At 36.2% G+C, this 26226-nt stretch overlaps 3 protein-coding genes across 3 annotated transcripts; all 3 read left to right on the top strand.

Moving 5' to 3' along the window:
- Window positions 1-18043: 18043 nt before the first annotated feature.
- Window positions 18044-23123, top strand: LOC139874435 (uncharacterized). Its single transcript, XM_071861870.1, has 10 exons — window positions 18044-18053; window positions 18126-18275; window positions 18639-18686; window positions 20111-20236; window positions 20366-20422; window positions 20503-20568; window positions 20727-21725; window positions 21788-22102; window positions 22194-22803; window positions 22874-23123. Exons 1-10 carry the CDS (start codon window positions 18044-18046, stop codon window positions 23121-23123), a joined length of 2631 nt encoding a protein of 876 aa, XP_071717971.1.
- LOC139877864 (ATP-dependent DNA helicase PIF1-like) lies at window positions 23088-24893 on the top strand. Its single transcript, XM_071865265.1, has 2 exons — window positions 23088-23813; window positions 23931-24893. The coding sequence occupies exons 1-2, from the start codon at window positions 23126-23128 to the stop codon at window positions 24260-24262; spliced, it is 1020 nt and encodes a 339-aa protein (XP_071721366.1). The 5' UTR covers window positions 23088-23125; the 3' UTR covers window positions 24263-24893.
- LOC139874434 (uncharacterized) lies at window positions 24385-25224 on the top strand. Its single transcript, XM_071861869.1, has one exon. The coding sequence runs from the start codon at window positions 24385-24387 to the stop codon at window positions 25222-25224; it is 840 nt and encodes a 279-aa protein (XP_071717970.1).
- The last annotated feature ends 1002 nt before the right edge of the window (window positions 25225-26226 follow it).

Genomic DNA, 26226 nt, shown 5'->3' with positions numbered 1-26226 from the left:
ATATTAATCATATCCTAGCTAACTTATATTGTATTATACATATATTCTAATATATTATGTAATCTTGGGATACCATAGACACGTATGCAAATATTTTGACATATCATATCGACCCATCTATATATATTATTTGGAACAACCATAGACACTCTATATGCAGTAATGTCGGAGTTAGCTATACAGGGTTGAGGTTGATTCCAAAAATATATATAGTTTGAGTTGTGATCTAGCCTGAGACGTGTATACACTGGGTCGTGGATTGATTCAAGATAATATATATCGATTTATTTTTGTACATCTAATTGTGGACAACTAGTTGTAGGTTACTAACGAGGACAGCTGACTTAATAAACTTAAAACATTAAAACGTATTAAAAATGTTGTAAATATATTTTGAACATACTTTTATATATATGTACATATTTGTTATAGGTTCGTGAATCGACCAGTGGCCAAGTCTTACTTCCCGACGAAGTAAAAATCTGCGAAAGTGAGTTATAGTCCCACTTTTAAAATCTAATATTTTGGGATGAGAATACATGCAGTTTTATAAATGTTTTACGAAATAGACACAAGTAAATGAAACTACATTATATGGGTGAATGATCGAAGCCGAATATGCCCCTTTTGCTTGGTAGCCTAAGAATTAGTAAACCGATCTACTAATTGACGCGAATCCTAAAGATAGATCTATTGGGCCTAACGAACCCCATCCAAAGTACCGGATGCTTTAGTACTTCGAATTCGTTTTTATCATGTCCGAAGGATTTCCCGGAATGATAGGGGATATTCTTATATGCATCTTGTTAATTTCGGTTACCAGGTGTTCACCATATGAATGATTTTTATCTCTATGTGTGGGATGTATATTGAAATATGAAATCTTGTGGTCTATTATTATGATTTGATAATATATAGGTTAAACCTATAACTCACCAACATTTTTGTTGACGTTTTAAGCATGTTTATTCTCAGGTGATTATTAAGAGCTTCCGCTATTGCATACTAAAATAAGGACAAGATTTGGAGTCCATGCTTGTATGATATTATGTAAAAACTGCATTCAAGAAACTTATTTTTGATGTAATATATTCTTATTGTAAACTATTATGTAATGGTCGTGTGTAAACGGTATATTTTAGATAATCATTATTTGATAATCTACGTAATGCTTTTTAAACCTTTATAGATAAAATAAAGGTTATGGTTGTTTTAAAAATGAATGCAGTCTTTGAAAAACGTCTCATATAGAGGTCAAAATCTCTCGAAGAAATCAATTAATATGGAACGTTTATAATCAATATGAACGGGTCATTTCAGTTGGTATCAGAGCGTTGGTCTTAGAGAACCAAAAAATTGCATTAGTGTGTCTTACCGAGTTAGTTAGGATGCATTAGTGAGTCTGGACTTCGACCATGTTTTTCTTCAAAAACGATTGCTTAACATTTTTTGTTGGAAACTATATATTATTAACATGTAAATATTATGTAATATATTAATCTCCTAACGTGTTTGATATTGTGTGATAGATGTCTATCTCTAGTACAAATCCCATTGATTCACCTAATAATAATGAAGAGTCGAACATATTTTGGGAAGATTCACAAATTCCCGAAGAGGAACCGGAAGAAGAAGGACCGGAAGAGGAGGAACCGGAAGAGGAGGAACCAGAAGAGGAGGAATCGGAAGAGAAGGAACCAGAAGAAGAGGTTCCGGAGGAAGAAATATTGATACCTATAGTAAATCGATTAAATAAAAGATAATCCTCAACCAACAGACCAAAGTTAATAATGGTCAATGGTGTTTCCGCCGAGGAAGCAAAATATTGGGAAGATTACCAATTTTTTGATGAATTGGATCCCGATGAGGATTCCGATGATGTTATAGAAATTACCTCGACCCAATTTAATAAAGCGAAAGAAAATAATAAGGGAAAAGGTATAAAAATAGAGAAACCCGATTCCAACCCCGATGAACTTTATATGTATCGGCAACATCCGTATTTCCTAAAATGTAACAATGATCCGGGAACCTCTAAACCACCAGGTTTTTCTAAACCATTGTGAAAAACGACGGCTCGTATTAGAGGAACACCATATGTTCCTAGAAAATTAGGAAAACGAACCAAGTCCGAAGAAGAAGAAACCAGTGATTCAGATTAGAGGGTTGTAATCATGTTGTGTATTATATGTATTGTAGTGTGCTTGTACTTTTATGTTCTATGTAAAAATTGCTTGTATTGTTTGTTAATTATCTTTTACGAATCTAATCCTTGTCTATTTTACAGTATAAAAACAAAATGGACGTTAAGGGTAGACAATCGAATATTTTAGAAGACCTACCAGAGGATATGATTGAGGAAATCTTGTCTAGAGTCGGTCAGAATTCATCAGCACATTTAGTTATGGCGAAATTAACTTGTCAAACATTTGAAAGACTTTCCAGAAATGCCTTAGTTTATAAAAGGCTTTCCTTTGATAGGTGGGGTATATCACACTGGGGAGACCGTAAGTTACGCTGTGTTTTCTTTAAATCATTAAATGCGGGGAACCCAAATGAAATTTTACGCTACGGGTTAAGAACCTATTTTGACTCAACATATCCCAACATATGATTTCGTGAATTAGAAAGAGCTTCTAACATGCAACATAAAGAAGCATGTTATGCTTACGGGTTAGTGATGTTCGCTTCTTACCAAAGTGAGAAAAAGAACATCGGATTGCAACTTTTAAATAAGACCTTCCCACAAGTGACGGATTCAGTAGTTGGGGTGAGAAACAAGGTTTTTAGATTATTACGGGGCTGTTGGACATTACGAAACCCTCGTCCTTTTGACGACATTACAACATGCTGCCTAGCCAATGGTCATAACGGTTATTTTCCACAAGACCAAGGATGGGAAGTCGTCTTAGTAAAACCAGAATGCATGACTTATTTCTGGACTTATGAATTACGTGTCTTTATTTCCTTTGCTGAACAACTTGCGTATTAACTAGATTTATCTTCAAAACTGTCCTGTATCAAAGTGTACTATATTTCATGTTATATGTAATATAGCGAAGTTGTAAGTTTGAAGAATATTTATATGTGATATATTATTATAATTAGTTTTTCATATGGAATTGTAGTAGTTGAATTGTATATTAGCTACTAAGTATGAACTTAACGGGTAGGTAGTACCCGAATTTAAATTTATAAAACGCTAATATGAAGAAAAAGCTTTTATAAATGAGTTCATATTATGCTACAAAATACTATTGACTACTCTTAATATTCTGTATGATTAACTCGATTCAGTTGGCTATTTTGAAGAAAATGGCACCGACTACTCGACACACCATGAATATGAGCGAAGAGGAATTTCGTACTTGTCTTGCTGCAAACATTGCTGCAGTACAGGCTGCGCTACATACCAACAATAACTCTGAATCTAGCAATGCAGCTAACGGCGCAAGAAATCGTGTAGGATGCACCTACAAAGAATTCAGTGCCTGCAAACCTTTGGAATTTGATGGAACCGAAGGACCAATTGGATTGAAACGGTGGACCGAGAAATTCGAATCGGTGTTTGCCATAAGTAAGTGTACTGAAGAGGACAAAGTTAAGTACGCTACGCATACCTTCACAGGTACTGCGTTAACGTGGTGGAACACCTATCTTGAACAGGTAGGACAAAATGCTGCTTACGCACTACCGTGGTCGGCATTCAAGCAATTGATGAACGAGCAGTACCGTCCTAGAAATGAAGTCAATAAACTCAAGGAAGAACTTAGAGAGTTACGAACACAAGGGTTCGACGTTACCAAATATGAACGACGATTCACAGAGTTGTGCGTATTGTGTCCGGGAGCATTCGAAGATGAAGAAGAGAAGATTGACGCATTTGTAAAAGGGTTACCAGTAAGGATTCAAGAAGATGTAAGTTCACACGAGCCCGCTTCTATACAGAAGGCAAGTCGAATGGCTCATAAACTCATAAATCAGATTGAGGGAAGAATTAAAGAGCAGGCAACCGAAGAAGCCAACACGAAACAACTCAAGAGGAAGTGGGAGGAAAATGGTGACAAGAGTCACCAGTACAACAACAATAACAATTACAACCACAATCGCAACAACTATCCCAACAACCGCAACAACAATCGCAACAATAACCGCAATCCTAACAATAACTACAACAAACATCCCAACAACAACAACAACTACAACAACCGTTTCAATAACAATAACAATCCCAACAACAACTTCAATAACAACAACGACAATAAAAACCAAAAACAGCCATGTCATAGGTGTGAAGAAAATCACCAGGGGTTTTGCACGACATTTTGCAACAGGTGTAAAAGAAATGGTCATAGCGCGACAAAGTGTGAGGTCTACAGACCAAAGTTTAACAGAACTAAGGGAGCAAATAATGTCGGAACAAGTAATGCCTAAACGAATAGTGTCGGAGCAAGTAATACCAACGCTGTTTGTTATAAATGTGGAAAACCGGGCCACATTATTAGAAATTGCCCGAATCAGGGGATTACTAATGGGCAGGGCCGTGGAAGAGTTTTCAATATTAATGCGGCAGAAGCACGGGAAGACCCGGAGCTTGTTACGGGTACGTTTCTTATTGACGATAAATCTGCTTATGTTTTATTTGATTCGGGTGCGGATAGAAGCTATATGAGTAGAGAATTTTGTGCTAAATTAAGTTTCCCATTGACGCCTTTGGATAATAAATTTTTACTCGAATTAGCAAATGGTAAATTAATTTCAGCAGATAATATATGTCGGGATAGAGAAATTAAACTGGGTGATGAAACGTTTAAGATTGATTTAATACCAGTCGAGTTAGGGGTTTTGATGTAATAATTGGCATGGACTGGTTGAAAAAGGTGAGAGCAGAGGTCGTTTGTTACAAAAATGCGATTCGCATTATGCGTGAAAAAGGAAAACCTTTAATGGTGTACGGAGAAAAGAACAACGCGAAATTAAATCTTATTAGTAGTTTGAAGGTGCAAAAACTAATAAGAAAAGGTTGTTACGTAATCATATCGAGGAAGTTAAACCTGAAGAAAAGAACATCAGTTATTTTCCCGTCGCAAAAGAATTTCCCGATGTATTTTCGAAAGAATTACCGGGATTACCTCCACATCGATCCGTTGAATTTCAAATAGACCTTGTACCAGGAGCTGCACCAATAGCTCGTGCTCCATACAGACTCGCACCCAGCGAAATGAAGGAACTTCAGAGCCAATTACAAGAACTTTTAGAGCGTGGTTTCATTCGACCAAGCACATCACCATGGGGAGCTCCTGTTTTGTTTGTCAAGAAGAAAGCTGGTACATTCAGGTTATGTATCGACTACCGAGAGTTGAACAAACTTACCATCAAGAACCGCTACCCACTACCGAGAATCGACGACTTATTTGATCAACTACAAGGCTCGTCTGTTTATTCGAAGATCGATTTATGTTCTGGATATCATCAAATGCGGGTGAAGGAGGATGATATTCCAAAGACTGCTTTTAGGACGCGTTACGGTCATTACGAGTTTATGGTTATGCCGTTTGGATTGACTAACGCACCAGCTGTGTTCATGGACCTCATGAACCGAGTGTGTGGGCCATATCTTGACAAGTTTGTCATTGTTTTCATCGATGACATACTTATTTACTCGAAGAATGATCAAGAGCACGAAGAACATTTGAGAAAAGTTCTAGAGTTGCTGAGAAAAGAAAAACTGTACGCTAAGTTTTCAAAGTGTGCATTTTGGTTGGAAGAAGTTCAATTCCTAGGTCATATAGTGAACAAAGAAGGTATTCAGGTGGATCCAGCAAAGATTGAAACCGTTGAAAAGTGGGAAACCCCGAAAACTCCGAAACACATACGCCAGTTTTTAGGACTAGCTGGTTACTACAGAAGGTTCATCCAAGACTTTTCCAGAATAGCAAAACCCTTGACTGCATTAACGCATAAAGGGAAGAAATTGGAATGGAAGGATGAACGAGAGAAAGCGTTTCAGTTATTGAAGAAAAAGTTAACTACGACACCTATATTGTCATTACCTGAAGGGAATGATGATTTTGTGATATATTGTGACGCCTCAAAGCAAGGTCTAGGTTGTATATTAATGCAACGAACGAAAGTAATTGCTTATGCGTCTAGACAATTGAAGATTCACGAACAGAATTATACGACGCATGATTTGGAATTAGGCGCGGTTGTTTTTGCATTAAAGACTTGGAGGCACTACTTATATGGGGTCAAAAGTATTATATATACCGAACACAAAAGTCTTCAACACATATTTAATCAGAAACAACTGAATATGAGGCAGCGTAGGTGGATTGAATTGTTGAATGATTACGACTTTGAGATTCGTTACCACCCGGGGAAGGCAAATGTGGTAGCCGACGCCTTGAGCAGAAAGGACAGAGAACCCATTCGAGTAAAATCTATGAATATAATGATTCACACTAACCTTACTACTCAAATAAAGGAGGCGCAACAAGGAGTTATAAAAGAGGGAAATTTAAAGAATGAAATACCCAAAGGATCGGAGAAGCATCTTAATATTCGGGAAGACGGAACCCGGTATAGGGCTGAAAGAATTTGGGTACCAAAATTTGGAGATATGAGAGAAATGGTACTTAGAGAAGCTCATAAAATCAGATACTCAATACATCCTGGAACGGGGAAGATGTACAAGGATCTCAAGAAACATTTTTGGTGGCCAGATATGAAAGCCGATGTTGCTAAATACGTAGGAGAATGTTTGACGTGTTCTAAGGTTAAAGTTGAGCATCAGAAACCATCAGGTCTACTTCAACAACCCGAAATCCCGTAATGGAAATGGGAAAACATTACCATGGATTTCATCACTAAATTGCCAAGGACTGCAAGTGGTTTTGATACTATTTGGGTAATAGTTGATCGTCTCACCAAATCAGCACACTTCCTGCCAATAAGAGAAGATGACAAGATGGAGAAGTTAGCACGACTGTATTTGAAGGAAGTCGTCTCCAGACATGGAATACCAATCTCTATTATCTCTGATAGGGATGGCAGATTTATTTCAAGATTCTGGCAGACATTACAGCAAGCATTAGGAACTCGTCTAGACATGAGTACTGCCTATCATCCACAAACTGATGGACAGAGCAAAAGGACGATACAAACGCTTGAAGACATGCTATGAGCATATGTTATTGATTTCGGAAACAATTGGGATCGACATCTGCCGTTAGCAGAATTTTCCTACAACAACAGCTACCATTCAAGCATTGAGATGGCGCCGTTTGAAGCACTTTATGGTAGAAAGTGCAGGTCTCCGATTTGTTAGAGTGAAGTGGGGGATAGACAGATTACGGGTCCGGAGATAATACAAGAAACTACCGAGAAGATCATCCAAATTCAACAACGATTGAAAACCACCCAAAGTCGACAAAAGAGCTACGCTGACATTAAAAGAAAAGATATAGAATTTGAAATTGGCGAGATGGTCATGCTTAAAGTTTCACCTTGGAAAGGCGTTGTTCGATTTGGTAAACGAGGGAAACTAAATCCAAGGTATATTGGACCATTCAAGATTATTGATTGTGTCGGACCAGTAGCTTACCGACTTGAGTTACCTCAACAACTCGTGGCTGTACATAACACTTTCCACGTCTCGAATTTGAAGAAATGTTTTGCTAAAGAAGATCTCACTATTCCTTTAGACGAAATCCAAATCAACGAAAAACTTCAATTCATCAAAGAACCCGTCGAAATAATGGATCGTGAGGTTAAAAGACTTAAGCAAAATAAGATACCAATTGTTAAGGTTCGATGGAATGCTCGTAGAGGACCCGAGTTCACCTGGGAACGAGAAGATCAGATGAAGAAGAAGTACCCGCACTTATTTCTAGAAGATACGTCAACACCTTCAACTGCTTAAAATTTCGGGACGAAATTTATTTAACGGGTAGGTACTGTAGTGACCTGAACTTTTCCATGTTTATTTATATTAAATGAAATTGATATTTACATTATTAAGTGTTTCCAACATGTTAAGCAATCAAACTTGTTAAGACTTGATTAATTGAAATAGGTTTCATATAGACAATTGACCACCCAAGTTGACCGATGATTCACGAACGTTAAAACTTGTAAAAACTATACGATGACATATATATGATTATATATATAGTTAACATAATATTATGATAAGTAAGTATCTCATTAGGTATTTTAACAATGAGTTATATACATAAAATTGAGTTTGTTGAATTAAGAAACTCGAAACGATATATATAACGATTATCGTTATAACGTCTTACTAAATACATATGAATCATATTAAGATATTGATACACTATGTTTAATCATGATAAATGATAAGTAAACATGTCATTAAGTGTATTAACAATGAACTACATATGTAAAAACAAGACTACTAACTTAATGATTTCGAAATGAGACATATATGTAACGATTATCGTTGTAACAACATTTAACTGTATATATATCATAATAAGATATATTAATATATCATAATATCATGATAATGTAATAATTTAACATCTTTTTAGATATAATAAACAATGGGTTAACAACATTTAACAAGATCGTTAACCTAAAGGTTTCAAAACAATATTTACATCTAACGACTAACGATGACTTAACGACTCAGTTAAAATGTATATACATGTAGTGTTTTATTATGTATTCATACATTTTTGAAATACTTCAAGACACTTATCAAAATACTTCTACTTAACAAAAATGCTTACAATTACATCCTCGTTCAGTTTCATCAACAATTCTACTCGTATGCACCCGTATTCGTACTCGTACAATACACAGCTTTTAGATGTATGTACTATTGGTATATACACTCTAATGATCAGCTCTTAGCAGCCCATGTGAGTCACCTAACACATGTGAGAACCATCATTTGGCAACTAGCATGAAATATCTCATAAAATTACAAAAATATGAGTAATCATTCATGACTTATTTACATGAAAACAAAATTACACATCCTTTATATCTAATCCATATACCAACGACCAAAAACACCTACAAACACTTTCATTCTTCAATTTTCTTCATCTAAGTGATCTCTCTCAAGTTCTATCTTCAAGTTCTAAGTGTTCTTCATAAATTCTATAAGTTCTAGTTTCATAAAATCAAGAATACTTCCAAGTTTGCTAGCTTACTTCCAATCTTGTAAAGTGATCATCCAACTTCAAGAAATCTTTCTTATTTACAGTAAGATATCTTTCTAATACAAGGTAATACTCATATTCAAACTTTGATTCAATTTCTATAACTATAACAATCTTATTTCGAGTGAAAATCTTACTTGAACTTGTTTTCGTGTCATGATTCTGCTTCAAGAACTTTCAAGCCATCCAAGGATCCTTTAAAGCTAGATCTATTTTTCTCATTTCCAGTAGGTTTATCCACAAAACCTGAGGTAGTAATGATGTTCATAACATCATTCAATTCATATATATAAAACTACCTTATTCGAAGGTTTAAACTTGAAATCACTAGAACATAGTTTAGTTAATTCTAAACTTGTTCGCAAACAAAAGTTAATCCTTCTAACTTGACTTTTAAAATCAACTAAACACATGTTCTATATCAATATGATATGCTAACTTAATGATTTAAAACTGGAAAACACGAAAAACACCGTAAAACCGAATATACGCCGTTGTAGTAACACCGCGGGCTGTTTTGGGTTAGTTAATTAAAAACTATGATAAACTTTGATTTAAAAGTTATTCTTCTGGGAAAATGATTTTTCTTATGAACATGAAACTATATTCAAAAATCATGGTTAAACTCAAAGTGGAAGTATGTTTTCCAAAATGGTCATCTAGACGTCGTTCTTTCGACTGAAATGACTACCTTTACAAAAACGACTTGTAACCTATAATTCCGACAATAAACTTATACTTTTTCTGTATAGATTCATAAACTTAAGTTCAATATGAAACCATAGCAATTGGATTCACTCAAAATGGATTTAAAACGAAGAAGTTATGGGTAAAACAAGATTGGTTATTTTTGCTTGTTGTAGCTACGTGAAAATTGGTAACAAATCTATATTAATCATATCCTAGCTAACTTATATTGTATTATACATGTATTATAATATATTAAGTAATCTTGGGATACCATAGATACGTATGCAAATGTTTTGACATATCATATCGACCCATCTATATATATTATTTGGAACAACCATAGACACTCTATATGCAGTAATGTCGGAGTTAGCTATACAGGGTTGAGGTTGATTCCAAAAATATATATACTTTGAGTTGCGATCTAGCCTGAGACGTGTATACACTGGGTCGTGGATTGATTCAAGATAATATATATCGATTTATTTCTGTACATCTAATTGTGGACAACTAGTTGTAGGTTACTAACGAGGACAACTGACTTAATAAACTTAAAACATTAAAACGTATTAAAAATGTTGTAAATATATTTTGAACATACTTTGATATATATGTACATATTTGTTATAGGTTCGTGAATCGACCAGTGGCCAAGTCTTACTTCCCGACGAAGTAAAAATCTGCGAAAGTGAGTTATAGTCCCACTTTTAAAATCTAATATTTTGGGATGAGAATACATGCAGTTTTATAAATGTTTTACGAAATAGACACAAGTAAATGAAACTACATTATATGGGTGAATGATCGAAGCCGAATATGCCCCTTTTGCTTGGTAGCCTAAGAATTAGTAAACCGATCTACTAATTGACGCGAATCCTAAAGATAGATCTATTGGGCCTAACGAACCTCATCCAAAGTACCGGATGCTTTAGTACTTCGAATTCGTTTTTATCATGTCCGAAGGATTTCCCGGAATGATAGGGGATATTCTTATATGCATTTTGTAAATGTCGGTTACCAGGTATTCACCATATGAATGATTTTTATCTCTATGTATGGGATGTATATTGAAATATGAAATCTTGTGGTCTATTATTATGATTTGATAATATATAGGTTAAACCTATAACTCACCAACATTTTTGTTGACGTTTTAAGCATTTTTATTCTCAGGTGATTATTAAGAGCTTCCGCTGTTGCATACTAAAATAAGGACAAGATTTGGAGTCCATGCTTGTATGATATTATGTAAAAACTGCATTCAAGAAACTTATTTTTGATGTAATATATTCTTATTGTAAACCATTATGTAATGATCGTGTGTAAACGGTATATTTTAGATTATCATTATTTGATAATCTACGTAATGCCTTTTAAACCTTTATAGATAAAATAAAGGTTATGGTTGTTTTAAAAATGAATGCAGTCTTTGAAAAACGTCTCATATAGAGGTCAAAACCTCGCGACGAAATCAATTAATATGGAACGTTTATAATCAATATGAACGAGACATTTCAACAATTATTTCTATTACTATCATTTCTTGCCCTATTGTTTACTTACACATTTAATTTATCATTTGTCTACACTACCCACTCAAACAATTTTATCCACCAGGGGCAAGAAGCTGCCAGTAACCCTCTGGGGCAATTTAGGACATTCTTTCGTGCAAAAGGTCTCTGAACACAATGGGCTACACACCACCGCCTTATACTGTCTCATTTTGTCTTCGGTGACTGTGAAAATCAATCGCTCTAGTAGGCTATCTCTCAACTCCCATTATGCACCTCATCCATTATGTTTATAGTGACCATTTTTTGCCCCTGCAACCATTTCAGGAAGCCTGTCAATTTCAAGCTCTTCGTCCACTTTGGTTATGGATGACCCCGAGATTCCAGCGTTGCAAGCATTCAAATCCAAAGTCAGGTACGTTACCTGTTTATATACACACAAAGCACCACACAAACATGACATATATATCTATAGGTATATATATGATGTATATTTTTGTTAAAGTAAAATGTTGGTTGCTTTTGTTTATTCAGTGGCAAGGCCCTTGCTGGGGTTCTCGAGGACTGTGTAGCCGAAGGTGAACTTGGCTCGGCAAAAGAAGGCACACTTGCGGAGTTGCTTGACCTGGCCCGCCAACGGAAGCACTCTGCTGTATGTGGAAATTCGCTCCTGTATTTACTCTTTTTTAACAACAACCACGCTAACATTCTGTGCCTAACCTTCATCCACTTCGTGTTTTATTAGGCTGACACATTCAAATGTACACTGCATATTGCTAATGTTCGTACCAAAAGTAGTTGGTACTATTTTAGTTGCAGCATTTGCACTGTTATGACAACTTGCCTAGCGCACCCACACCAGCGGAAGCGAGGATATAATTTGTTGAGATAAACTTGCGAGAAATAATATAATGAAAAATAAAGTAACTGATAACACGACGATTTAACGTGGTTCGGCAAACCCTGCCTACGTCCACCCCAAGAGTCTCCTTTTATTCTTATAATATAAAAGATCCCGGTACAAGAAAAAGTACACTATGAGTTAACCCAAACCCAAGCCCCTTAGATTTTAGGATAAAATCTAAGTTTCCCGTACACCCTTTTACACTCCTTACAAGAATAAAAACTATCGACCTCACAAAGAAACACACTCCGTTGATATTATCGATCAACTATGTTTACTACATTTGTGATACTTGATCCTCTCTCTGTGGATCACTTGATCCTTTCTTGGATTGGATCCATTTGGATGATCTTCACCTTCTCCATGGCCATGTATTTATAATGCATCTTACACATGTATTAGGTACATGTGAACACCATGTATAAAAATAATACTACAATACATAGCCATACTATTCCTTTTCCAATTTCATATTTTGGTTTCATACACCAAAATTGTAGGCTACCTTTGGCATTGAATCTATGGAATTGAGCCACCAAAAAAACATGTCAAATATATTGTGGTTGGCATTCAACCACCGTCCAACAATCTCCACCTTGGCGAACATTCCACCTTCTTCTTCACTGAAAATACTATCACCAAATACTTTCACCATTGGCCACCTTATCCCCGCTACACACACCTTGAATCACCTTGGTTCTGAACCTGATTCAAATAAAACCGGCCAATAACCATGTGCAGCTGACCCCTTCAACTTACCTAGTTGACACCAGAGAGGAGTCTCGAATCACCTCTCCCACCACAGTAGGATTTTCCTTCTCACCATCGTCTACCTTGGTCAAACATGTCCCAACATGTTCCCAACCTGTTCCCGCGTGCACGCTTTCAAAACCTTCGAGACACGAGTACATTTTGTACTCGCCACCAGACGATATAAACCCTCATACTTCTCTCGCTTCATCAGGACCTTCACACCACGTGTGATTTTCATAACCCCACCTACGGCCTAATAGCCGTATCCTTGAGAATCTTACAATCATAAGGAAATTAGATTCTTGTACATCCTTGGTGTGTACGCCACACCACCAAGAGCGTAAGCAGCTCGTTGAAACAATTTTATTTTCACCATGCAAACACCCTCAAAATCACATGTTGATCCATCACCTAAAGTCAGCACCCCGCTTTCTTTAACATTAGCTTATCAAATTAAGCTTCCTTGGAACACACATGCATCGTACAACCAGAATCTAAAATCCATTCATCTTGAGCAGAAATAGAACTTTTGAAGATTGTGAGAACATCTTCCACCGGTACATTAACTGCTATCACAACCGATGAACCCCCAGATTTACCTTCACCATTCATCCAAAGTGGACAGTCCTTCCTTGGTGACCCCACTCATTACATTTGAAGCACTGGATACCCTTTACGCCTTCTCCTGATATAGACCTACTGTTATCACTAGATCTCTTCATGGCAAACCTTCCCCTTCCATGACCAACCATAGCAAACCCATGCTCAAAACGGTCACTGGATCTTCGTCTCTTATCTTCTAATAAGATTGCCAATACTACATCCTCCATCTTTACAGTAGCCTTACTATAAAGAACAGTAGTAACCACAATATCATACGAACTGGAAAGAGAGGCAAGAAGAATAAGGGTCTTATCTTCTTCCTCAACATAAACCTCAACTTTTGCAAGTTGATCAACCAGACCATTAAACACATTTAAGTGTTCAAAAAGTATTCCAATCGTCATCCGCCATCTGAAAAGGCTCCACCATAAATTGCATACCGCCGTTTCTCGTCATCTCCATACAAAAAACTATCCGAAACATCTGGATGCTCTGATACCACTTGTTATGACAACTTGCCTAGCGCACCCACACCAGCGGAAGCGAGGATATAATTTGTTGAGACAAACTTGCGAGAAATAATATAATGCAAAATAAAGTAACTGATAACACGACGATTTAACGTGGTTCGGCAAACCCTGCCTACGTCCACCCCAAGAGTCTCCTTTTATTCTTATAATATAAAAGATCCCGGTACAAGAAAAAGTACACTATGAGTTAACCCAAACCCAAGCCCCTTAGATTTTAGGATAAAATCTAAGTTTCCCGTACACCCTTTTACACTCCTTACAAGAATAAAAACTCTCGACCTCACAAAGAAACACACTCCGTTGATATTATCGATCAACTATGTTTACTACATTTGTGATACTTGATCCTCTCTCTGTGGATCACTTGATCCTTTCTTGGATTGGATCCATTTGGATGATCTTCACCTTCTTCATGGCCATGTATTTATAATGCATCTTACACATGTATTAGGTACATGTGAACACCATGTATGAAAATAATACTACAATACATAGCCATACTATTCCTTTTCCAATTTCATATTTTGGTTTCATACACCAAAATTGTAGGCTACCTTTGACATTGAATCTATGGAATTGAGTCACCAAAAAAACATGTCAAATATATTGTGGTAGGCATTCAACCACCGTCCAACATGCACTTCTAGGAAGGGAATATCACGTCAAGGTAACCAGTTTTGGTGTCAGTCTTGTGAAAAAGAGGTTCCTTACCCGACAACCCGGTAATGAAACACATATATATTGGGTTATTCACTCTACATATGTCAACACCATTTCCATCTGTTTTTAAATAATGGCTGACTCGGCTCCAAAATAATTCCACCCTTCCAGGTTCAGGCTGCAGTTTGATGTAAACGATGACTCTGCTGCAGCTGTTATTGTTTTTTTTGATGAAACCGCAGAACAAATAGTTAATGGCACTGCCCAATCTCTTCTGGCTGACATGGATAAGGTTTGGTTTCAATATTAAATTCCTCAACTTTATACAATACTAATTAATTCTTCTCATTCGCAAACAGGGTTCCAGCACTTCAGTTTTGCCCAACGCATTAGCAAATCTGATCAATACCACCCACACCTTCCTGTTAAAGCCAAGCTCCTACTACGAGCACGGCACCTACGAAAGCTTCAACTGCATAAAGGTTTTCACGGTTGACCCCGACGACACAGATTCCTCACCTGGGAATCCAGGAGATGCGGCAGCAGCCCCCACAACCTTTTCACTTGCTAAAACCACTAAGGCGAGGAGCTCAACCCCGAAAGGTCAGAAACGAAACCTGCATGTCAATACTCCAGCTAAGGAACTAGAACGTCCCAGTCATCGCAAGTAAGTCTTTTATTCTTTATATACATATGTATGTCTATATATATATACATATATATATACACACCCTCCTGCCCAATCTTATATAGATATGTGTTTCTCTTGACTATAGGTTTGTGGTTGAAAGCTCGGATTCGGATGATGGGGAGACGATTGTTGCAGCCAAGTAGCAGATGAGAAGCAAGGTTCCGGGTATCTGCATACATGAATAAATAATGCGATTTATGGAATACGCATTTAGCATGAATAAATAATGCGGTTAATAGAATACGCATTTTTTGTTTTTAAATTAGCTGGACACAGTCCCGTTTCTTCATGTTTTCTGTTTTGTTCAATAATAAGACCATTGGTCGTTTTGAATCTTTTAATTTAATGCCAATGTTATGAAAAAGTATTTGTCTACAATGAAATATATTTGTCGGTTATGAATTTCACTTTGCTTAGCTACCAGTTGTGTTGATGGTGCCATACTGTTTGCTATCCATTTACACCCCACCCAAATTACCGTGTAGGCCATACAGAAACCATATGCTTTATTCGCTACCAAATGGCGCCTTTTAAATTTCACCCACTATGTAGATTATGAAAGAACAAATCCGACAAAAAATAATAATATATTCATGTAAAAACATTGGCGCCCAATACATATGCAGTATTTCAATAAGTTTAGTGCAAGAAGGGGTTAAGATTGATGTAAATGATTCATGTATCAAATTGTGTTGTTTTACATCATACCTTTGATTTCCTTCTTCAAACTTTTAACATCCGAATCTCATATTCTTTTGTGTTGGGTCAAATCCACGTACCAAAAGAAAATATACATATGCATAGTCATTGTGAAAATGAATAAAAAGATCTTTGATGAAATGTCAAAGATAACTACATTCATATGATATGAATTTTGATACATTGTTTGCTTTATATATAGCATTTGGTTGTGTTTAGCCTTTTTTTATAGGTTGATAACTTCTGTTGGTTTTTGTATATCATGTTGTATATGATGTTGTATATGTATTTGAAAGTGTTCATTAAACTATTGATATATATTTGTTGACCATATATTTTGTTGTACTTGCAGTGGGTACTTATGGACTTATTTTTTCTCATTCTTCTGTTAGTAGCACAAATTCTGCCCGTCAATTACCATGCCAACCTTCTATTTTACACGAGTCTGAAGGTATTTAGTTAAACGTTTATATTAATAAAATATTAAACTGTAACTAAATACCTTTTCACTAATGTTTTTCGCTTACTGTCTTATGCATTTCTTATCGACGGCCTAAAAAGTTAGTTACCCAAAAAAGAACAAAGCCTTATTTTTGTTTTGGTATTTTAAAAAGGAGTCAACTTATTTTAGTGAAGGTGGGAAATTATGATTTGTTTGGGTCATAATTGTCCATTACAACCTGTTTACGTTATTTTGCAAATTTGAAATTTTCGACAGGTTTATAATGTTATTCTAAAGTTTTGGAGTGATTTTGGGTCACGCGAATATATTGGAAAAGAGTTTGGGCCGCCAAACATTTTTGGTGTCATTTTTGGCGAAAGTGTAAAATGACTCTTAGCCTTATTTTGCGGGTCCGTAACTTGAAGATAGTCGAGTTTGGATGAAAATTATTAATAACGATAGAAAGTATTCCCGAAAATCTTTAAAATGGTATATGATATGTTTGGTGTTACCGAGTGTCAACATGTTTTAAATGGGCGTCAAAATGAAGGGTTTGCAGCTGTTGTGCAGCAACGTGTTCTAGAAATTTTATTGCTGGGATGTTTTCAGGAGACTTGGTTTTTGGTGTCGTTTTGAGTAAAAGTGGTAAAATGATTCTTGGTCTCATAGCCTTTACTTAGTATATAGGGTAACCAGAGGACTTTAGTAAGTGAATGTTGTTTGTTTTTTTGTACATTTTAACCTTTTTCAACTGTATGTGAATACAAGTCTGTTTATATGGAATGGTATAAGTTGTATATAATTGAAAAATATGCTAAAACTATGTTGCAGTTTGGTGTGATGATTTTTTTATTTGTGAGATACTGATCAAAGTAGGGGTTTTGGGGTTGTGACATTGAGTACGGTTGAAGAAGGTGAGAAGGCTGTCCAAATGCTTCAACCATAATGTAATTCTATTTTTTTAGAATTGTGATATACATTTGTTACAGCTATACATTGCAGATGCATTAAACCTCTTAACATGACCCGGTCATTAGAGCTGTGAATAACTAAAAGGGATTCGCACCAGAAACATCAGACTTCTGCACCAAAAAAAAGAAGAGGTTGCACACACAAAAAAAAAATGAGGCTGCTGGAATTATCACTGCAACTCAATTAAAATAAGTTTCCCTAAAATTAATCAAAATAGCTAATAGTCAACAATAAGTCAATATTTAATGGTCTGTTGAAAGAAAATCAAAAGCTTTATAACTGAAGAATAGGAAAGGCCACCCACTACAATAAATAACCAATTCTTGCACCTTTACCTTCCCAGCCATCATCTACAGTGGATTCTGGTTATCGCCACTTCTCCTCTACACCGATGGATTCAGGTATGTTATACTTCCTTAAGTCTACAAACATAGATGTTTACATTGTATGCATGTCTGCCTCTTTTCGCACAGATGTATTAGAAGATACAAGCCACTATGTACAACTCTCATCATTCTTGAATGGTTCTATCTCAATACACTCATCAAAATCAGTTACATCATATGGCAAAACACAGACTTATTGTGGTTTGCGAATAATCCAACCATCTACCCTCGAATCAGGTAAAGTATACAACGGTCAGTCAACATGTTTTCCTGCTACACAGTTGAAATGCAAACTTCTTACATATTAATTGTGTGCTAATCCCTGTGCTTCTAAAGACAACTAATATGACTTATACATCCTCTTCGTCCAGTTACTACCTATGGAGGTGAAATATTCTCATCCTTCTCCAACATACTCCACAATTCGATGGTCATACATTCAACGAGGACTCAAATGAATGGTGTGCTTCGCACGTATGTGGGCCTCAAGTTAACTGACCCAGATATTCCAATAAACATGGGTAATGTTACACTTCCTAAAACCCTCGCTTAGAGTAATTTTAATAAGATCTATGCTTATATGTTAATTATATTGTGTAGGCCAAGCATTAACCACAACATACTCATGCACCGAGGCAACTAAGACAGGTAGGTTTTTCGTCTTTAGTCTTCTTTTCCAACCACTTTTCCACCCCCGCCCACTTTTAACCTGCGTTACATTGCTATAGCTCCACATCAAGCCCAAATCTCCTCTTATAAAAAGGGACTTACGAAGACAACATCAACCTCCTCAGGTATCTTTGTTAATTATTAAAAAATCACAAAAATCAGCTTCTTTGAAAAAACAAATACTATTACCCACTATACATTCCTACTTTTTAACACTAAACATTTTATACTCTTTATCAAATCAGTCTTTATATATTGTGCAACTCATCTATATGTGTGGGTCGATATTATACACGATGAAAAGAGTCATGACTAAATTTGCAAAGGGACTGTAAGTACCATTAGCTTACTTTAGTATATATTTATATTATACATAAGTAAAATACATAGTACATTAGCTTACTGATTACATTATGTCTCACATTTACACATTGAAAAAGTCAGCATCACAAACTTATGATTCTAGAAAACATACGAATTGGAAAGTGAACATACGCTTTATCTGTTGGTGAAATCCATCTTTATATATATATATATATATATATATATATATATATATATATATATATATATATATATATATATATATATATATAGTGGTAGGATCAAGAGGGAAGTAACCATTCGGGGGGAAGCGGGGGGAAGCAAAAACTTTTTTTTTTCGTTTTTTGAAAAAACTTTGTTCACGAACATTATAGATGAGATGAAAATATGAACATTTAGTAGAGACACTTTGTGATAAATGTTTTTATTTTGGCGGGAAAACGCTCGAAGAAGTAATATATAACAATTATCGTGTTTTTCGAGCGTATTTTGAGGTTTTAGCTATTGGGGTTTAGATATTAGGGTTTATAGGGTTTAGATATTAGGGTTTAGAAATTTAGGGTTTAGGGTTTAGATTTAGGATTTAGATTGAGTTTTTAACACGAACGATTTAGGGTTTAGGGTTTAGGGTTTAGGGTTTGGTGTTTTGGGTTTATGGAATAAACCCAAAACACCAAACCCTAAACCCTAAACCCTAAACTCTAAATCGGGCTAAATTTTACTTCACAAAACATGAAAAAAAAAAACGTTCATATTCTTCACGAACAATATTATCTTGAATGTTATTTTTGTCGATCGTTTTCCCGCCTAAATAATAACATTCATCACGAAGTGTCTCTTCTAAATGTTCATATTTTCGTGTGATCTTGATGCCGGAAAAAAAAAAAATTCAAAAAAAGCGAAATTTTTTTTTTTTTTTGCTTCCCCCCGCTTCCCCCCGATTGGTTACTTTCCCATTGATCCTGCCCCTCTATATATATATATATATATATATATATATATATATATATATATATATATATATATATATAATTGAATTGTTGTAACTCATTTGATTTGAACCTCTTATATGGTTACAGTTTTCCCTCTCTCCAGCTTACTACACAACTCAGTGACAATTCAATCGACATCCAATATTATGTCAGACGGAAAAAGCTCCTCATATTGTGGCTTGAAACTAACTCCCAATATACGTCGACAACCAGGTACAGCCTCAACTTTATACTTTCAATAACTGCTTATTTCTACAGACTATGGAGTTGGGGAAATAAACCTGCTATTTAAATCAAATTCACCCCTTTCGATTTTGACTGCCTTCTGATACAACAAAACAGGTTTATCAGCACCCGCCAAGCTTCCAAACCAGTCACTCACGGAGGCAACTACAGCAGGTACACTCTCTTCTTCTTGCCACTGGTTCAATCTGATTTTCCACACCTTAACCCTTTCTACATCCATTTTCTTACTTCAGATCCACATAATGCCCATATATGTTCTTCTAAAAAAGGAGTTATGAAGAAAGCATCCAACTCCTCAGGTAAATTTGTAAACTTCACCAGAATCCCCCCTCCATCTTTAAAAACAAAATAACTATTAACTACTACACATCTCTAATTTCTCCTATGTTTTAGCTTACTCAGCTCAACAACAAAAACACATTATTCAACTATGACATTTACACATTTAAAATGGCAGGTTCTCATGTTTCGTATTATAACCAAGGACCTCCATCATATAAATGCCCAACTTGCAACAGCACAATGTGGTATGAAGAGAGGAGTAACAAAGCCAAGAAAACCAAAAGACCAACATTCTCCATTTGTTGCCAAAATGGCAAAGTACTCCTACCGAAACTCAATGATCCTCCACCATTGCTCAAACGGTTGCTTGATTACACTGATCCCACAACATCCAAATTCAGAGAACAGATAAGGATTTATAATAGTATGTTTTGCTTTACATCATTCGGAGCCAAAATAGACCACTCTTTAAACAAGGGAAGAGGACCATATACATTTAGAATAAGTGGTCAAACCTATCACACAATTGGTTCTCTTATGCCCCAAGCAGGAAATCAACCAAGGTATGCACAACTGTACTTTTACGACACCCAAAATGAAACTAACAATCGGATGTCTGCTTTCCTCGACCCTGCTTCCAGACAAATCCCCGATGCATCAATAACAGCAAACCTCATTAACATGTTGAATGAATGTAGCGTTGTAGCACAAGCATTTCGTATGGCCAGAGACTGGTCTGCTCAGAATACATCATCAGACTTTGAGCTTTGGCTGCTTGGTAAAAGACCAAACTCACGACAATATAACGCACCTAACGTAGCTGAAATAGCAGCCTTGGTTACGAGCGATTTTGGCCACTGTAATAATGCAAGAGACATAATTGTAGCAAAAAAAAACTCTGCTCCTAAGCGAATCTCAGAGCTTCACCATTTATACATGGCATTACAATACCCTTTGCTTTTTCCCTATGGAGAAACAGGCTTCCACGAACAAATCCCATACCATAATAACAATGGGCACAGGAAAACAAACCGAGGTTACGTAACCATGCGTGAGTTCTATTGTTACAGGATTCAACATCGAGAAATGAGGGCACCACTCTACTTAGAGGTGGACACTTATTTCAACAATATTTGGTTGATGCTTATACAGCTATCGAAGAACAAAGATTACGGTGGGTACGAAATCATCAAAATGATTTGAGGACTGACCTATATCATAATGTCTGTGATGCAGTAATGAAAGGCGACACCAAGGCAGCATCAATAGGAAAAAGGATAGTTTTACCCTCTTCCCATACATGTAGCCCACGATATATGATTCAAAACTACCAAGATGCAATGGCTTTATGCCGTGAATACGAAAATCCAGATTTATTCATCACCTTCACCTCTAATCCCAAGTGGCCAGAAATTGATGAGATGCTCAGCTATATTGAGGGTCAGAAAGCACCAGATCGCCCAGAAATTATCGCACGACTTTTCAAACAGAAGCTCGATCACCTTATGGCTGATATAATGAAACATAACATTTTCGGCATATGTCGAGCAGGTTCGCCTACCCAATATTTACAAACTAGGTTACTATTACTGTTTAATACTTGCTTTATTTCACTAATATACTGTATAATTTCCCTTGGCAGCTATATATATCATTGAATTTCAAAAACACGGCTTACCTCATGTTCATATGCTAATATGGTTGACACGTGCATATAAATGCCAAACACCGTCGGACATTGATGATATTATATCAGCTGAAATCCCCTCCGAAACAAATGATCCCAAGGATTACAAAGCAGTGACAGAATATATGTTACATGGGCCTTGCGGTGGGAAGAACATGGACTCCCCTTGCATCATTGATAAAAAGTGTTCAAAACATTTCCCAAAACCGTTTTATGTAGAAACAACAATAGACGAAGATGGATACCCAAACTATAGACGAAGAAACAATGGAGTGAAAGTCGCTAAAGGTAAAGGCACCCTTGATAACAGTTTCGTAGTACCTTACAATCGCTTTATGCTGCTTAAGTATAATGCACAAATAAATGTCGAATGGTGTAATAGATCTCGGGCAATTAAGTACTTATTTAAGTACTTAAACAAAGGGCTAGATAGAGCAACTATAGTCATACAAGAAAACCTGACAACTAGTACTGAGTCAGAACCCGAAAAAATAGTTGAAGTCGACGAAATCAAGAATTATTTAGACTGTCACTATTTGTCTCCATGTGAAGCTGTTTGGCTCATGTTCTCCTTTGATATCCACTATTCAAAACCATCTGTAATAAAATTGTCGTATCATCTACCAAATCAACAGAGTGTCACGCTACGTGATTCAAAAAGCCTTCCTGCCCTACTACAGAGAGAAAGCATCAAAGAAACAATGTTCACCGAGTGGTTTGAGCTTAACAAACGAGATGCAAACTCGAGAAAACTCACTTACGCAAAAATCCCTCAACACTACGTGTGGGATCAAAAAGCCAAAACCTGGACCATTAGAAAACAAAGGGGATGCATTGGACGTATTGTATATTCACACCCAGCCTCTGGAGAGCGTTACTATCTAAGGATGTTGTTAAATATAGTAAAAGGCCCCCGATCGTTTGAAGAAATCTGTACAGTTGATGGTAGAGTACGAAACACATTTAAAGATGCTTGCTTCGCATATGGTCTGCTTAATGACGATCAGGAATGGACAGAAGCTATATCTGAAGCAAGATTGTGGGCCTCAGGTGCCCAACTTCGAGATTTGTTCGTCACCATGTTGCTCTTTTGTAATGTCAGCAGCCCATTAAAATTATGGGAACTAAACTGGGAAGCTTTGTCGGAAGATATTTTACATAAAAAAAGGAAACACTTTAAGTTCCCAGAGTTGATTCTCACTGAGACCCAAATAAAAAATTATTGTCTGGTTGAAATCCAAGCAATCCTTAATAGAAATGGGAAATCATTAAGTGACTACCAAGATCTTCCACAACCAGACCCTTCACTCCTTACGAAACTTGACAATCGTTTGATTCGAGAAGAATTAAATTACAATGTAGAAGAAATGAGGAATTTGCATGAGAGCCTTTTTAACTCTTTAAACTCAGAACAACTAATAATCTACGAGAACGTTGTCACATCAGTTAAACAGCAGAAAGGCGGGCTGTTTTTTGTGTATGGACCTGGAGGCACGGGGAAAACTTTCTTATACAACGCTATACTCACAAAATTAAGATCAGAAAGCATGGCAGTTCTTGCAGTTGCATCATCAGGTATATTTATTTCAAAATCTTTGAGTATTTCAGAAATATATTTTCATTACATGTTTTGTAGTTTGTTTACCAGTTTCTAATTTAACATGTTTTGATGTTATCATTTTATAAAAACAGGAATCGCTTCATTGCTTTTACCCGGAGGTAGAACATCGCACAGCAGATTCTTCATACCGTTAGAATTGATGGAAAACAGCACCTGCGGTATAAAACAAAAATCACATTTAGCCGAGCTAATGCACGAAGTTAGATTAATAATCTGGGATGAAGCTCCAATGACTCAAAGATATGCATTTGAAGCATTAGACAAAACATTGAGAGATATTTTAGGCGCCAAAAAAGAAGAAAACAGAGGCAAATTGTTTGGAGGGATGCCTATCTTACTGGGAGGCGACTTCATACAAATCCTACCCTTCATACCGAAAGGCAAACGACAAGAGGTGGTTTAATCGTGCATTAACAGATCAGATTTGTGGAAGGACTGTCAACTATTTACGCTTTCCCTCATAATGAGGGTTAACGAATATACATCTGATGGACAAATTGATACTCGAAAACACCTATTCAACAAATGGGTTTTAGACATAGGGGATGGAATAGTACCTGCAAAATCAAAAGAGGGCGAAGACGAACCAACTTGGATACAAATTCCGGAGGGGTTTATTGTGAAATCAGAAAAACACCCATTGAAGACATCGTCAACAGCATATTCCCTGATTTTACTCAAAGGCAAGATGATGAGGACTATTTGCGTGAACGAGCAATTTTAACCCCGAGAAATGATGATGCAGATGAGATTAACAAACATATGTTTAAAAAGCTAAAAGGTGAGACAATGACATTTAAGAGTTCGGACGAGATTTGCAAGGGATCAACTGATGCATTAGAACAACATCAAACCTACCCGGTTGAGTTCTTAAATAAGCTGAATTTCCCCGGTGTTCCTCCTCACAAGCTGAAACTCAAAATAGGCCAGCCCATAATGTTGTTACGAAATGTATATCCAAGTGCGGGCATGTGTAACGGAACCCGACTGATTATAACCGATTTTCAGAAATTCGTTATCCAAGCTCGGATCATTACCGGATCGCATATAGGAAATATGGTCATAATACCCAGGATTGTCCTGACTTCTACACAAACTAAGTGGCCGTTTGTCATGCAAAGAATACAATTCCCTGTAAAACCATGCTATGCAATGACCATCAACAAAAGCCAAGGCCAGTCTCTCCAATTCGTCGGTCTCTTTTTGCCTAAACCCGTTTTCAGCCATGGTAAACTATATGTTGCGCTTTCACGAGTAACGAACCCGAATGGCCTGAAAATAGCCATAGTAAATGACAACGATGAAGACTTTAAGCACTACACGAGAAATGTTGTCTACAAGGAGACTTTCATCAACCTAATTTGACCAGTGTAAGGACACAACAATACTGATCGTGCGAAGTACCAGTTAAGGTAAGATGTTATTTACACTTTATATAATTCCAAGCTCCGGAAACTGATTTGCTTATCGTTCGCAAACTAACAGGTACATGGTGCCGAGCATCTTATCATAAGCGTACTTTTCGTACAAGCACTCACTGCCATCTGCACCTCACTATTGTGCCAGGTATGTTATGTTACGGGTAGAATATGTTCCCAGAAGTTCTGCTACTATCTATATGTAACGTGTCTATACCCGTGGCCAACTACTCACAAGCATTGTACCCCCTATCATGTTCAAGGCCGAAGTTTAGTTGAGACAAAAGAGGGCATCAGGCACCCCTGATTATTAGGTTATTAGTACAAGTTTCATACTAACTAAAGGGTTAATAAAATATATAGTGTATTAGGCCTCCCTAAAAATTCACCAAATATATTTTTCATTCATAGAACCGTCGCTTTCTCTCTTCCAAAATTGCTTTCAAAACACTAATCAGTAATATCCCAAAATGAACTCAGTAGTCATTGATGTAAACTAACTATGCTTATTGCTTATTATTGTGATAACAGCTAACTCATTTTCTAGAACTTTTCATTTATTAACTGTATCATAATTGTATTTTATCAGACATCATAATTATCTCTTTATGCTTAGTATCATAATAACTACTTATTCAAATCAATATGTTTTTAAATCTGTGAGTAACCTTTTAAATATGTACATCAGCTATTGAGTAAATTGTTTTATATTTGTTTTAATTCCCATGTAGAGATAGAGATACCTCACTATAACAGATTAATAGGTAAATAGCTAAACATGTTGATAATGGGTGATACGTTATGGGTTCTATATCTATGACAATGTGTATTTATATTGTTTTACTTTTCACTTTGTATTTGACTACGGTATGATGATGCTTATTTTATATGACACTGCAATAAAACATTTTGGTTCATATTTTTGGCCCTCCTAACTAAAAATTTCAAC

Source organism: Rutidosis leptorrhynchoides, chromosome 11, assembly GCF_046630445.1.
Source record: "Rutidosis leptorrhynchoides isolate AG116_Rl617_1_P2 chromosome 11, CSIRO_AGI_Rlap_v1, whole genome shotgun sequence".
Taxonomy (NCBI): Eukaryota; Viridiplantae; Streptophyta; class Magnoliopsida; order Asterales; family Asteraceae; genus Rutidosis; species Rutidosis leptorrhynchoides.
The sequence above is the reverse complement of the archived record's forward strand: the minus strand, read 5'-3'. Positions and strand labels throughout refer to the sequence as shown.